General features: G+C 41.7%; 1 protein-coding gene across 1 annotated transcript in view; it reads left to right on the forward strand.

The window, feature by feature from the left end:
• Positions 1-14,193, forward strand: part of GABRB1 (gamma-aminobutyric acid type A receptor subunit beta1) — a 137,520-nt gene that overhangs the window by 68,929 nt on the left and 54,398 nt on the right. Inside the window, exon 4 of the mRNA XM_075149012.1 lies at positions 1,328-1,548. Within this exon, the coding sequence (XP_075005113.1) occupies positions 1,328-1,548 (221 nt within the window). The remainder of the gene's footprint in view (positions 1-1,327; positions 1,549-14,193) is intronic.

The following is a 14,193-nucleotide window of genomic DNA, read 5'->3' on the forward strand; positions in this document are numbered from 1 at the left end:
AAATGCTTGCAAATCAGTGTTCAGAATGGATTAATTGTCCTATTGTATCCGACCACTGATCATCAAGTCATGGCATTTCCTCCATACAAAACAACCACTACAGACCCAGGGCAAGCAAGAACAGTATTTTCGTTAATCATCTTTTACTGATGATAAGTCTATAGTTTATAGCTCTGCTAGATGCAACATTTCAGGCAGAAAGCCTTTTGAAAGGTAACAACTCTGCTTTGATTTCATGGCAACAGTACAGTCTTAAGAAGCCACTGAAAAGAGCAAATCACATCAGACAGCTTTTATTCTCTATTTCTTCAAAAATTACAGTCCAGGCTAGGATTTGTGAGGATGACAGAGGTAAGGCTTTCCCTCACATAAAAGAAAACCTTACCCCTAAACATTTTTTTCAATAATATCTGTAATTTTGCTGCACTTCTACTGTTCAGATGCATGACAAAATGACCTGCCACTTGAAGAGGGGGCTGGGGGAGGAGATGAGGAAGAGAAAACTAATACTCCATATACCGCTGTTCCAGTCATCTTTTAAGAACTCCATCAGCTACAAAGTACATGGGCTTTTCCACTTTAAAATCACCAAATTCCCAGAAAGACAGACAGGAGAGAATAAATCAGACCAAAGGCCTTTTAGAACAATTTCTTTTCAGACTAAGTGAAAGCTGAAGGACTGCATAAATAGTATTTCCCCTAAGCCACAACATGATAGTCAAGAGAAGATGTTCATTTTCTATGCGGTAATATTTGATTGCTAAGAAAGCACTACATTCCCTGGGCTGAGGCGAGATGTGCCCAGCTATCTAAGGTCATTACATCTGGCAACTCCAGCAGATGCAGAACGGGAAGTTGTCCATTATACATTCTGAGGTCGTATTTGCTCTTTCTCAGGAGGTCTAGGGACTGCTGGCCTTTCTGGATTGTGGGGGGAATCTTTCAGGATGAAGACAGGGAATATCAAAAAGGTATCCTCAATGGTATGCAATGTTATTTGGCTGAGGTCAGCTAAACCCTGCTCTTTTCACATTAAAGAAAATCTATCAAAAAAAAAAATACAAGTGTGATCCACAGGCTGGAGACCCAAACATCCCTCTGGCTCAAGAGGTTTTGAAAGCCGGTGGCCATTGGCAAATAGCGTGAAGTTCGACATTAACACAAACAGGCCAAGACTTACGATCATGGTTAATGACAACATCATCTTAATAATCCTTAAACTTCCTATTGCTACTGCCATTCAGTTATTGAGAGTCATCTAAAAATAAATTTCTGATAAGTTAATCAGTATGCAAAATACAAAAAGCCCTTCTTTTTTCTTCCCTAGGACTACACTCTGACCATGTACTTCCAGCAGTCCTGGAGGGATAAAAGGCTCTCTTATTCTGGAATACCTTTGAACCTAACTCTGGACAACAGAGTGGCTGACCAGCTCTGGGTGCCGGACACGTATTTCCAAAATGACAAGAAGTCATTTGTCCATGGGGTGACTGTGAAAAACCGAATGATTCGACTCCATCCAGATGGGACAGTCCTTTACGGCCTACGGTACGTTGGGTTTTTTAATTGGGTATGTGGCTGTCCTGGCAGCATGCAGGTCGTGATTGGTAAGTGCAGGTAGTACCAATGCTGCTCTCCTCTCCTTTTTCCTGGTTTCTCAGTGCAGTTTTATGAGTTAGCAAATACTCCGTCTAGACCACCACAATACATCCAAGAATTTTCCTCAGGGCATCAAAACTACCTTTAACAGCTGTAGCCATAACTAACAAAGCCTAATGCCTCTGTTTCTTTCAGAGATGCTCTCTGAGCATGTTAACACTACTAATGAGTTCTTTATTATGGTTCTCATCTGGTAATCAATCACAGCTTAGACAAACACTTCCTTCCTTCTGAAATTCTCCAGCAGTTCTTTAGAACATGTAAAATATAAAATTTGGAGTCATCTGAAGAAATGCGACCAGCATTTGGTAGGGAATAAAGAGAGGACATTTGAAAATTTACATGAATTAAGGATTATCTATAAGTATAGGTTTAGTATAGGTTTTCTTTAATCTGCCTTGATTTATCACTGCCTCTTCACACCACAACTGCTTCTTCATATGGTGCAACCTATGTTCACCCCTGTAGATAAAAATATATTCCAAAATCTGAACAGGCACAATCTGATGATAAGGTACACAAATGTAAAATTAAAACTAAACCAAGTTATTTGTCATGTTGAGGTTGCTGCAGAGCCTGAGTAGGCTTTGCATTATTTTTAAAGTTAAGGTAGCTTTGCTTGGAAAAAAACATAGCCTGCTTGAAACAACCTTTGATCACTTATTATTCAACAGTGAAAATAATGTCCGGAGAATACAAACCTGAAAGCATACTTCAGTAAATCAGAAAAAAAATCATAAAGCATAAAACTACCTGAAATACCTCAAAATGGTACCTAAGATAGGATTGAAAAAAACACAAACTGCTGCAGCAATTCAAAATGAAAGTAACATTTGGGGAAAGATAACTTAGAGCTTACTGAAAATAGAAGTCTGAAATGACCTCTTAGCCTATAAAAACATAACCTTTTAAAATACAACACTACCCATGCATTCATAAAAAGCCTTCCAACCCATCAATTCATGCTTCACAAGAAAAAAAATCATTTAAAAATTATTATTTTGGTTCATCGTAAGTTTTCTTTTGAACTTGTCAGATTTGTAGACAGCGCATCAGTCGCTACCAAGGACCACACAGGCACTTTGCTACAGCCAGATCTGTTCTGGTACAGAAAAACTGCTACTTCAGTTGTGAAAAAGAAAACAAGGAACACATGAGGAAATAGCTGATAGACTACAGGCTGTCATTATTGTCAGCTAAACAAAGCATTTGAAAAATACATCTTTCCGATTGCCATCAGACCTCCTACAGTTCCTTTCAATCAAACTGACTCCTGAAAATCAGCTTAGCAGGGCAGTTATCATTAGAGGAATTTTTGGCCTGAGAACTTTTCAAAAAAATTTTTTTTCTTTTTAGAAGGTGAGGAACTAAATGTATTTACATTCCAGGATTTGCACAGTGGCAAGAATGTGCATTAGAGCCAAGCAGTCCCTCACAAGCAGTTGTATACAATATAAACTACACCTGGAAATATATGCCGTGCACATACTTCCATACACATGCCATACATCTGATGTCAATAACTGTCTTCTGCAGAAGTAGCAAAAGAAGCTGTGACACGTCTGGTGAACCTGCTGCAAGTCCTCTCACATACTTCATCCACAAAGCACCAACCTGGCCGAGAAGCTGTGACCCTGCCCAAGCATAATGCCTGTGCTTTTCCTCTCAGAGGTGCTCAGGCAAACCCCCAGTGCAACAGCAAAGATGGTGACCTTCACATAATGAGGTTGCTAGTTCCTATGATTAAATAACCATTCACATTTGAATGGTTAAGAAGCAGCTCTGCAACTCTGCATCAGCTGCAGCTCTGCAACTTAATATCCTATCCAATACCTCACTGCTCTTGGCAAGAAAACCAAACCAAACCAAGAAAACCCAAATAAACAGAAAAAAACCACACTAATATAAAGAGCAACCTATATTCCACACACCTGCACTCTAGTACTGGGCAATTCCCTTCTCCTCCCTCACCCCTGCCTCTTGCCCTTAATGCACGCGGGCACAGGGGCTCTCCCAGGCTTCTGGGCTTCCCCACCTTCTCACCCCGGAGAAGGCAGCAGGGGCTCAGGGTACAGCAGGCCAAGTATTGTCAGATGTGCCCATCTCCACCACCAGCTTTGTCATCACCAGCCACATGTAGAAAGAGACACTCGGCTGTCAGGTCTTTTTCACAGCTCAAGCTGATGTGCCAGGTTTTCTCCCAGGACAAGGCAGCTGTTTAGACACATCTGGTGAGCAGACCTTGGTCTGCCAGCTGCCAATAAAAACACGTGTAGTGTCCCCATCCCACAAGAAAGGTCTGATCAAAGACAGAGATAGCAAATGAGCAGAAGAAAGAATGAAGTTAAGAGACACCGAAACAGGTTTCATACAGCAGATGGCAGTTATTGCACTAAGTTTGCGTCTATTAGTGGTCACTTTCCTCATGGTGATAAATATGCTTGTGTCAGACTATATATTACCTTTAGATCATACAAACAGCAATTTCTTCATATCGCAGATGACATATATGCCTCATAAGAAATAAAAAAGGAGAAAACACTGCAGAAAATGTTCTTAGGTACAATTCAGCATTGCCTGTTAGAAATTTGAACACAGCTCCAATCTTAGTCTCACGAGTAGAGAAAAAACTTTGCAACATACTACTTGCGTTTAGCTTCTCTGCAGTAGAGAGTGTAAAGACAGTATCACCAAGCCTCTCACAGAGGTGCTGTGACCTGTGAGTTTCACTTCTGTTACTGAAGATGGAGCATTGGCTGGCAGGACTTGAACACGACAGACAACACCAATTACGCTGCAGACCGGGGTCTGAGTTCCCAGCAAATTAGGCAGGGCCTTAAACCATCTCTCAAGGATGATTTAAATGCTTCCTTTCCCCCATGCCTCCTATTCCCCACACAAATTTTCTATTTTCAGTCCAGAGTTAAATGTTTCTTTTCAGGCTCAGATATGAAATTTTACTGGCTTTTTTAAACAGGAATTGGAACAATCACAGCAGCTCTAAATAACCTGGTTTACTTGCATCCATGTACTTGGCAGTTTGGCATTGATGCAATGTTCAGTCTCAACAGAGTTGAGGAAAAATAAAACAAGGTTAATCATCTGGCTTTACAGATGAATAAACAAGGGAAATATGCGCTGAATACACTGGACTGGTTTTAGATCATATAACAAAGCATTATCACTTCAGCATGTCTCTATTATAGTGTTATTTCAATGATGAAAAAAACAGTCCCTTTAAGTATTTTTTCCAGGGACTTTCAGCTGCTATATCCCCACAGTTTAAAGAACGATGTGTGCGTATAAACTTGTACAGACACAGAATACTCCTAAACCTTCTGGCCTCTAAAATTGTGCATTGCTGTTATGTCTCTTTCTGCAAATGCTACTTCTGTTAGTTATTCACAGTAATGAATAATGCATAACATTACTAACCAAATAACTCTTTCATCCTATTGCCCAAGCAAGTAAACACACATAAACTTATTTAACTCCACATTACTATTTCCACTGAATTCCATTTCAAATATGCCAGGGAAGTTGAGTGTCACTGTTAAGTATTATGTACTTGAAGTGTGTGATTCTTCAGTTTCTATCAAGTACTCCCACCAGCAGCTGTTATATTTTCTGTGGTGTAGCCACCTGCTTCCTAACAGAAAGAAAAAAATCCCTTTGAGTCAATGTGCAAACCTGCAGCACTGTGAGGCTCATGCCCGAGACAGCTCTAGCCTGGTCCCAGTACAGCTGGTAAAATACTGTATTCTTCTTTATTTTTTTCCCATTTTTAAGAAGTCATCAGATCCCATTAGCTATAACCTTTTTGGCACTAGCAGCGTCTCTCATTACTTTTATTGCCTTTTCAGGCAAGATTCTCTAGAGCTTTGGGAGAGATTTCTAGATTCTCAAACAGCACATGCTGTTGTTTCTTTTGCTTGTCCTTTCTCCCTCTTTCCTGGGTAAGATGCTAGATATGTAATCTGTCTTTAAGATATTTAAGGAAACATTGTTAATTTATTGTATTAAATTCCATATTCAAATTCTTATGTCAAGAATAGAAGCTCTGATTTAAATCATCCTTTCCTAGTATTTTTATGCCACCTCTTAATCCTCAGTGTTTCACTAGCAGAACAACGATACCTTATTCCTTCTGAGACATCTGTTCCGTTATCGTGACATTGCCTCAAAATAAACATCTGGCGTGGTGAAAGAAACATATCCTTCAAAAGTATTAGTTGTTAAGAAGTGCAACATAGCTTCAGTGACATCTTTACACTGATTTCCCTTCCTTCTGATGTTCAGACACAACCCCATCTTTCATTTGGGCAGGGCTTCATTTATTTCAAGGCAGGGGGACTGAGCATATCGTGACAAGCACGCGAAGATCTGGCTTGGAGCACCAAAACCCAGCATTTTTATACTGCTGCAGCAGAGGATGCCACTTTGCTAGGCACTGCTACAACTGCAAGGGGCCGGGGGGAAGGATGATCTTTGCCTTCAACGTAAGGACTTATTTCACCACTTCTTACACAAAGAAGGTCTTCTGTGACGTAAACACTGTAAGAGAAATCCATCTACCTCCAACCAATTCACAAATGTGAATTGACCCATGCAACGTTGGATTTACTAACCACTTATTCATGCAATATCCATGGAAGTTCATCTAGCATATCCTAAAGGTGGAATGCAAGAAACGCTATATTTAAATGCAGAATGCTTTGGTTTTAAATATAATCTTAAAAGTAAATTCAAGTGTAAACTTCCCTTCTTGACTGGCTCTATTTTGGTGATATATCCCAGAGTTACTAAAGAAATTTGCCAGCCAGGAGCTCACATCTTTTAGTGCAATGAAATTTCACTGCTTTTTGGACTGGTTTTGTATTCCCATGGTCTGGGGCTATGGAGTTTTGGTTTTCCTCCAAAGACCTTCATGGGTTTGATTAAAGAGTCAGTTATTGGGTACTTTTGAGGACTTACCATCATGGCAACAAGCAGCCTACTTACGCTGGTACTCAATAGATTGTCCTCTCCTGTGTTACTAAACAGCTCCAGCCAAAAAAAAAAAACACCAAAAAACACTTGCAGTACTTCTAAATGATAAAAAATGATGTCATTTAACTGACATAAAAAGCTCTACAGGAAAATACAGAGCAACTTATAAAGCATTCTTTTATCAGGTGATAGAGTAGTTTTGAAAATTATACAAAAAGCTATTTCTTCCATGTATCAATGCCAAAAGATTTAGCAGCGGGCATCTTAAAAAAAAAAAAAAAAAAGAGAGAAAGAAAAAAGAAGTGTTATGCTGGAGTAAAGAATCCAAGGAAGAGCAAGACGTTAAATCACAGCTGACACAGAAAACTTTCCTTTCTCCTACTTAGTGTTTTCATATGTGGTTACCAGGTATTAAGGCTCACAAGAACCAGTTTGGGACTTCCTTTATATTTTTGAAACCCGAAGATATACAAGAACTTTGCAAAAATAAATTAACCAAATATTTGTCATTTCTTCCACCTCAAAACATTTCAGTCTCTGAGGGTCAGTTTTCAGGATTCACAGGCAAATGTATACATTCCTCAATGCACAGCTATTGGGAAGGGGCAGGGGTGAGGGGGGCAGTTCACACGCGCGTTGTGGATGCCGGTTCAGCCCACCACAGGTCACACTGGGCCTGCTGCAAACTTTCTTCCAACAGACTACCCTTAAATGAGCAGACGTGCCTGATGGGCAGCCAGCATGGCCCCTAATCACAGGAGGTGCACTGCTAGAAGCGTTTGTTTAACTCAGAAGGAAAAAAAGGAGATGAAGAGGACACGGCAGATTGATCCTGAGGCAGATGGATTTTTTCCTTTGTCCCTCCTGCTGCTTGCAGACTGTTCAAATTGTCTGTGCCCCTCTGTCAATCCTACTGTCATCTCTTCCTAGTCTGTAACCCAGTCCTTGGGCACAGCGTGGCTGGTGCAAGGAGATGAGTGAGCAATGACCAGTACCTAAACCTATGGGGAGAAAGCAGCTGGAACCAACAGTCTATGCACGGAAGACAGCATGCATGGCCAAAATACAGCTGCATTTATTAACCAGGCTTCACCAGCTGTAGGAGAAAGAGCTAGTCCTTACCCTTGGCAGTTACCAAAGGAAAAAAAAGCACCAAAGTTCATTTGTGCGCTCTCATGCTTGAGCAAGGACTCCTCTACCCTGCTACAACGACAAAACAGAAAATATTTGTATTTGCCTGGGAGCCGCCGTACCATCAGTATGTGTTGTTGCCATTAGCTAAAATGCATTTTCAGGATCATTCTTACCATGTGCAAAACTGGTTAATTTGACACAGTCTGTCCCAGGTCACTTTCCACACACTGCAGTTAAACTGATAGAGATTGCAAACTTGTTTGTATAATACATTCTGAGAAAAAAAATATAGAGATAGATATATATTTTTTATCATCTCAATACAGCTACAGCCTGCAATTTACTGCATGAAGCACAGTAGCTCTCAAGCAGGCACTAGCATACTAAGATATAGGTTGTTTTATTATGCGGAAGCTGAGGGATGTTCTTGTTTAAATACTGCTGGAAGGAGGCAGTACAGGTGTTGTCTGTCTCATAGCTCTATGCAAGAACAGAGAAGGAGCACCAGGAGATGAGACACTCTCAGCATTACTTATTTTTAATGAATGAGTGAGCAAATCTAACTGGAGAAAAGGTATATGCTCTAGTTGAGGGGAAAAAACGTGGAACAGAATCCTGCAGAAATTGTATTTTTTTGCGTTGTTTTTCAGATGCAAAAAGAAATGCAATTCTATTCAGACACCAAACAAAAAAATAGCAAGAATAAAGGAACTGTAACTAGCCACTCCACTCACCTCAACTAACCTTACCACTACTCACCACAAACAACCACCGCATTACTCTAGTTCAAATAAAAAGTACTTTTCTATTTATTTTTTTTTAATAGTTGCCTCCTCCCCAGGCTGGGTGTCCCCTGCAGCCATCTAGCTTGCTAGCAGCAGGCAACACGGCAGAAGCAACACAAATCTCTACTACCCCACTGGGCCTATTGCATTTCAGAAACATTTTTTCAGGTCCAGCCAGACTTTTCTCCAGCTTAGATGTTGAAACCCACATTTACACTCCCTGCCAGCTTAGCTGCACTCTCCTCTCCAGGCGTGAACACTTCTCCCCAAACTTGCCTCCTCCAGCTGCTCCCAGTACTCTTCATGCCCAGCCTGTGGTTTCTTATTCCCCTACTTAATGTACAAAGATTAGAAAGGACAGAGTGCTACAGGATGATAAGGATGATAAATCAGTGGGGGACCAGCACATTTAGTCCATTCACTGCATGAAGCTCAATTCATCATCATTTTACTTCTCCAGTATTTAGTTGGGCATTGGTGGGAGACTCTACATACCGCACTGCTCTATACCCATCCTCGGAGGCTGCTGTGTACTTCACTGCTTAATGCCACAGCTGGAAGTCGAAGAGACAACATCAGTTCAGGCACCTCCTCGCTCTGGAGTGGTTGGATTTGTAACCTTTATGCTATATCCATGTAATGCTGTATATACGGTGAAATGCAATCTCGCTACTACCTTACTCACACATTTGTTATACATAATGCCACATACCAGTCAACACAGGTTTTTATCATTTCTTTAACATCGTTTGATGAAGAATACCTGAGACCGAGATCATGGTAATTTATGGTAGTAATTTATAACTGAAATCACACAGCCAAAACTGAGGAAATTTAAGACAAAAGTGAGTATGGCCCTTAAAGCTTACAGGGTGTGATTTATGTAGACTTTACAACTGCAAGTAAACCAGAAAATCTGTAACTGCTTATGGGCTTCTATGTGCGAACCAAAAATACTGTTTCCAACACACTGAGGTTTTATTCAGTGCCAAGCACAAAATGGAGCCCGCAGGCTTGATAAAATGAAGTGGTAAATTGATAGTTAATAGATAGCACAAATGGAAACGGAAGACTCAAAAGGAAGAAAGCTGGGGTCCTCTCTGGCTGCCAGGGCAGGGTAAGAAGTCCCAGGCGTAACTCAGCCTTGCTGTCCTCCTTTAGCACAAACGGCCTCACAAACAGCTGGGGGAAGCCACCAGCTGCCCATCCCAAAAAGAGGTGCCCTCCTCATCGCTGACAGCAGGCAAACTGAAATCTCTCCAGTGGCGTGTGCGGCAAATCTCCCCCCTCTCTTACTCCCAGTAAACAGCAGACGTGGTAGAAATACGCAGCTCTGCGGGGAGCAACTATTCATAAACTCCTACTGAATTCTCCAATAATTCCCTGTATTTGATTTGGAACTTTTTCCTCCAATTTCAGCCAACTTAATATTTATTCCATTTTCACGTAGCATTTTTAATGTGAAAATAACCTAGGAAAGGTGGGGAAACACTTCAGGTTGAATGAGTCCTATAGAGAGTGTATAAAAAAAACCCCAAACAACAAAAAAAAAACCCACAAGTACTTAACATGGACTCAACTTTAAATATGTGAGCAGTGGCTCTTGTAATCAGTAGTTAAGTACATAAGCAGTCTGGTGGAGTCACAACAACTGGCTTCACGGGCTTGAATTTAAACACAAGCTTTAGATGCTGTAATTGATTGTGGCTATCAAGTACAGCACTCTGAAGAACTGAATTATAAATATTTTGTAGAGCAAAGTCCACTAGGCTTTATTCAAAGACCACTTCATTCAAGCAGATTCTAGATCAAACTCAGATTACTGAAATTACATCTCACCTATTTAAATATATTAATATTGTTAAAATACTATTTAACCACATTAATACTATCTAAAGAGCAATAAAAAAAAAATTAGACAACATTTAGCAAATGTTTAATTTTAAAGCTGAAGGACACTGCAAAGTATGGATTACATATTTTCTATGCAGCACATCATCTTTTACTGTCTTGGTATAAGTTGGTTTTGGATGATTTTCTTATCCTCTATTTTACAGATTATGTTCTGCCTACTAAATCTGAGCAAGTCCTCCCTTTCTCTCATATCAGAAGTGCAAATATCTTCCAATACTTTGGAATTATTACTCTGCCACTGTCAACTCAATCTGCATCAAAATTGCACTTCTAAATATAATGGTCTTTAATTTATTTTACTATTTATTTATTTTTAAAAGAACTCCATTCACACCAAAGCTCATCTCTAGTGTGTATAAATAATGCTATTATTTATAGTTGCCTCAAACACACGGGGAGACAGAAATTAAGTAAAAATAAATTTAATGGCAGAGATTAACAGTGAAGTACCTTTGACCAAGAAGAATTTCAAATAAATTTATATACACTCTAAGAATCACTTCATCCAATAATAGCATAGGCAATTTTTTCCGAGTATTTCTTTCTTTATTTGCTTTTAGGGGGTAGGTATCAGATGAGAAAGGAGCTTTTGTATATTTACCATCTCAGCTTTCTCCTGTCACAAATCATAAAAGCTTGTGCCTGATAACCTGTTAGGTGCACAGATATCTTATAATTGAGCAACCAGAAATAAAATCCCCACAAGCTTTCACAAGCAAGCTATGTAACTCCTACTGTATCAGTGTGGCCAGTTGCATACACACCCCTGCGGTAGCACATATTTCATCTTCATACTCTAGAAGTTAGCACTTAAGTTTGCATAACTTTGTAATATTTGCTTTTTCCCCTCAAATATAGATTTTGAACACATTTCTTGCTGCTTATACTTCACAAGGAACACTAAATAGGCATATACAGTTACACCACTTACTTGTTTTTTTGAAAGAAAAAGGTAAAAGCTTTTCTAAAAATCACTGCAATTTAACTTATAGAGCTGGTATGTGTTGTTAGCAGTACAGATTATTTAGGTTTTTTTTTATATAATGCTATATACAGGTACATAACAATAGAGATCTGTGCTGAATCCCAATATGCTAACATACTTTAAGTAGTACATTTCATATCAGCATACATTTGGTACATACCACAGTATGTGTGTTTTCCAGCTCTTGAAGTTCATTAAAAAGACATTTAATAAAAAGCAAATCCATTTCCCTCTAATAATAAAAATTTAAAAGGGACAGTAATTAAAGTTGTACTTTGCTGCAGATTTCCAATTTGCATGCTATTAATTTCAAGCTTGCTGAGAACAACTATTATTGAGGGAGAAAATGTAAGTTCTTAGCTGCTCAAAACCAACCTCACTCTCATTTCATTTATATTGATGCTGATCAGTGACATCAGTGAAGTTCAACCAAAATCAGAGGGGCAGGGGTTGAGGGCTAAATCTCTACCTTTTCTATGCAATAAAAGTATCAGGCAGGTAAATTAAGGTCCCAGGAGAGACAGCAAATGTTTTACCAGACCTGCACCAAATTGATGAATGCACTTAGATCTACAAGAGGGAGGAGTCTTAATTTTGGTATTCTCTCCAAGAGACAGGAACTCTCCTAACAAACACTACCCTAAAGCTGCTGAAATCCTGGGATAACCTATTCGCTAACAACACACAAAATGAAAGTGGAAAATTAATAAAAGGTGCCAGGTTGTGGGGGCTGCTGCTTCTCAGAGACATCCCCTTTGCTTACAAAGCTCGCAGCCATCAGGCTGTACCTGCTCTGTGCCGCACCACGCAGAAGGTTGGCTTGTACAATATCAAGCGTTTAAGGGTATCAGCATCAAGAGCAACACGGCTAGAACTCAACCTGGCCACTGTCGTGAGAGACAACAAAAAATGCTTTTATAAGTATGTTAATGACAAAAGGAGAGCCAAGGAGAATCTCCATCCTCTATTGGATGCGGGGGGGAACGTTGCCACCAGGGATGAGGAAAAGGCTGAGGTACTCAACGCCTTCTTTGCCTCAGTCTTTAGTAGTCAGAGTGGTTATCCTCAGGGTACTCAGCCCCCTGAGCTGGAAGACAGGGACGACGAGCAGGATTAACCCCCCATAATTCAAGAGGATGAAGTTCATGACCTGCTATGCCACCTGGAACGTTCACAAGTCTATGGGGCCGGATGGGATCCACCCGAGGGTACTGAGGGTGCTGGCGGAGGAGCTTGCCGAGCCGCTCTCCATCATTTACCAGCAGTCCTGGTTAACTGGGGAGGTCCCGGACGACTGGAGGCTCGCCAATGTGACACCCATCTATAAGAAGGGTCGGAAGGAGGATCCGGGGAACTACAGACCGGTCAGCCTGACCTCGGTGCCGGGGAAGATCATGGAGCGGTTGGTTTTGAGGGTGCTCACGAGCCATGTGCGGGACAACCAGGGGATCAGGCCCAGCCAGCATGGGTTCATGGAAGGCAGGTCCTGCTTGACCAACCTGATCTCCTTCTATGACCAGGTGACCCGCCTAGTGGATGAGGGAAAGGCTGTGGATGTGGTCTACTTGGACTTCAGTAAGGCCTTTGACACCGTCTCCCGCAGCATTCTCCTAGAGAAGCTGGCGGCTCACGGCCTAGACAGGTGCACTCTTCGCTGGGTAAAAAACTGGCTGGACGGCCGAGCCCAGAGAGTTGTGGTGAACGGAGTTAAATCCAGTTGGCGGCCGGTCACGAGCGGTGTTCCCCAGGGCTCAGTACTGGGGCCGGTCCTGTTCAATATCTTCATCAATGATCTGGATGAGGGGATCGAGTGCTCCCTCAGTAAGTTTGCAGACGACACCAAGTTGGGCGGGAGTGTTGATCTGCTCGAGGGTAGGAAGGCTCTGCAGAGGGACCTGGACAGGCTGGATCGATGGGCCGAGGCCAACTGTATGAGGTTCAACAAGGCCAAGTGCTGGGTCCTGCACTTGGGCCACAACAACCCCAGGCAACGCTACAGGCTTGGGGAAGAGTGGCTGGAAAGCTGCCCAGAGGAAAAGGACCTGGGGGTGCTGGTCGACAGCCGGCTGAACATGAGCCGGCAGTGTGCCCAGGTGGCCAAGAAGGCCGACGGCATCCTGGCCTGTATCAGAAATAGTGTGGCCAGCAGGAGCAGGGAGGTGATCGTGCCCCTGTACTCGGCACTGGTGAGGCTGCACCTCGAATACTGTGTTCAGTTTTGGGCCCCTCACTACAAGAAGGACATGGAGGTGCTGGAGCGTGTCCAGAGGAGGGCAACGAAGCTGGTGAAGGGCCTGGAGCACAAGCCTTATGAGGAGCGGCTGAGGGAACTGGGGTTGTTTAGCCTGGAGAAGAGGAGGCTGAGGGGAGACCTCATCGCTCTCTACAACTACCTGAAGGGAGGTTGTAGCGAGGTGGGTGTTGGTCTCTTCTGCCAAGTAACTAGCGATAGGACAAGAGGAAATGGCCTCAAGTTGCGCCAAGGGAGGTTTAGATGGGACATTAGGAAAAATTTCTTTACTGAAAGAGTGGTCAGGCCTTGGAACAGGCTGCCCAGGGAAGTGGTGGAGTCACCATCCCTGGAGGTATTTCAAAGACGTGTAGATGAGGCCCTTAGGGACATGGTGTAGTGGGCATGGTGGTGTTGGGTTGACAGTTGGACACGATGATCTTAGAGGTCTTTTCCAACCTATATGATTCTATGATTCTATGATTCTATGATTCTAT

The sequence above is a fragment of the Calonectris borealis genome, chromosome 4 (genome assembly GCF_964195595.1).
Source record: "Calonectris borealis chromosome 4, bCalBor7.hap1.2, whole genome shotgun sequence".
NCBI lineage: Eukaryota > Metazoa > Chordata > Aves > Procellariiformes > Procellariidae > Calonectris > Calonectris borealis.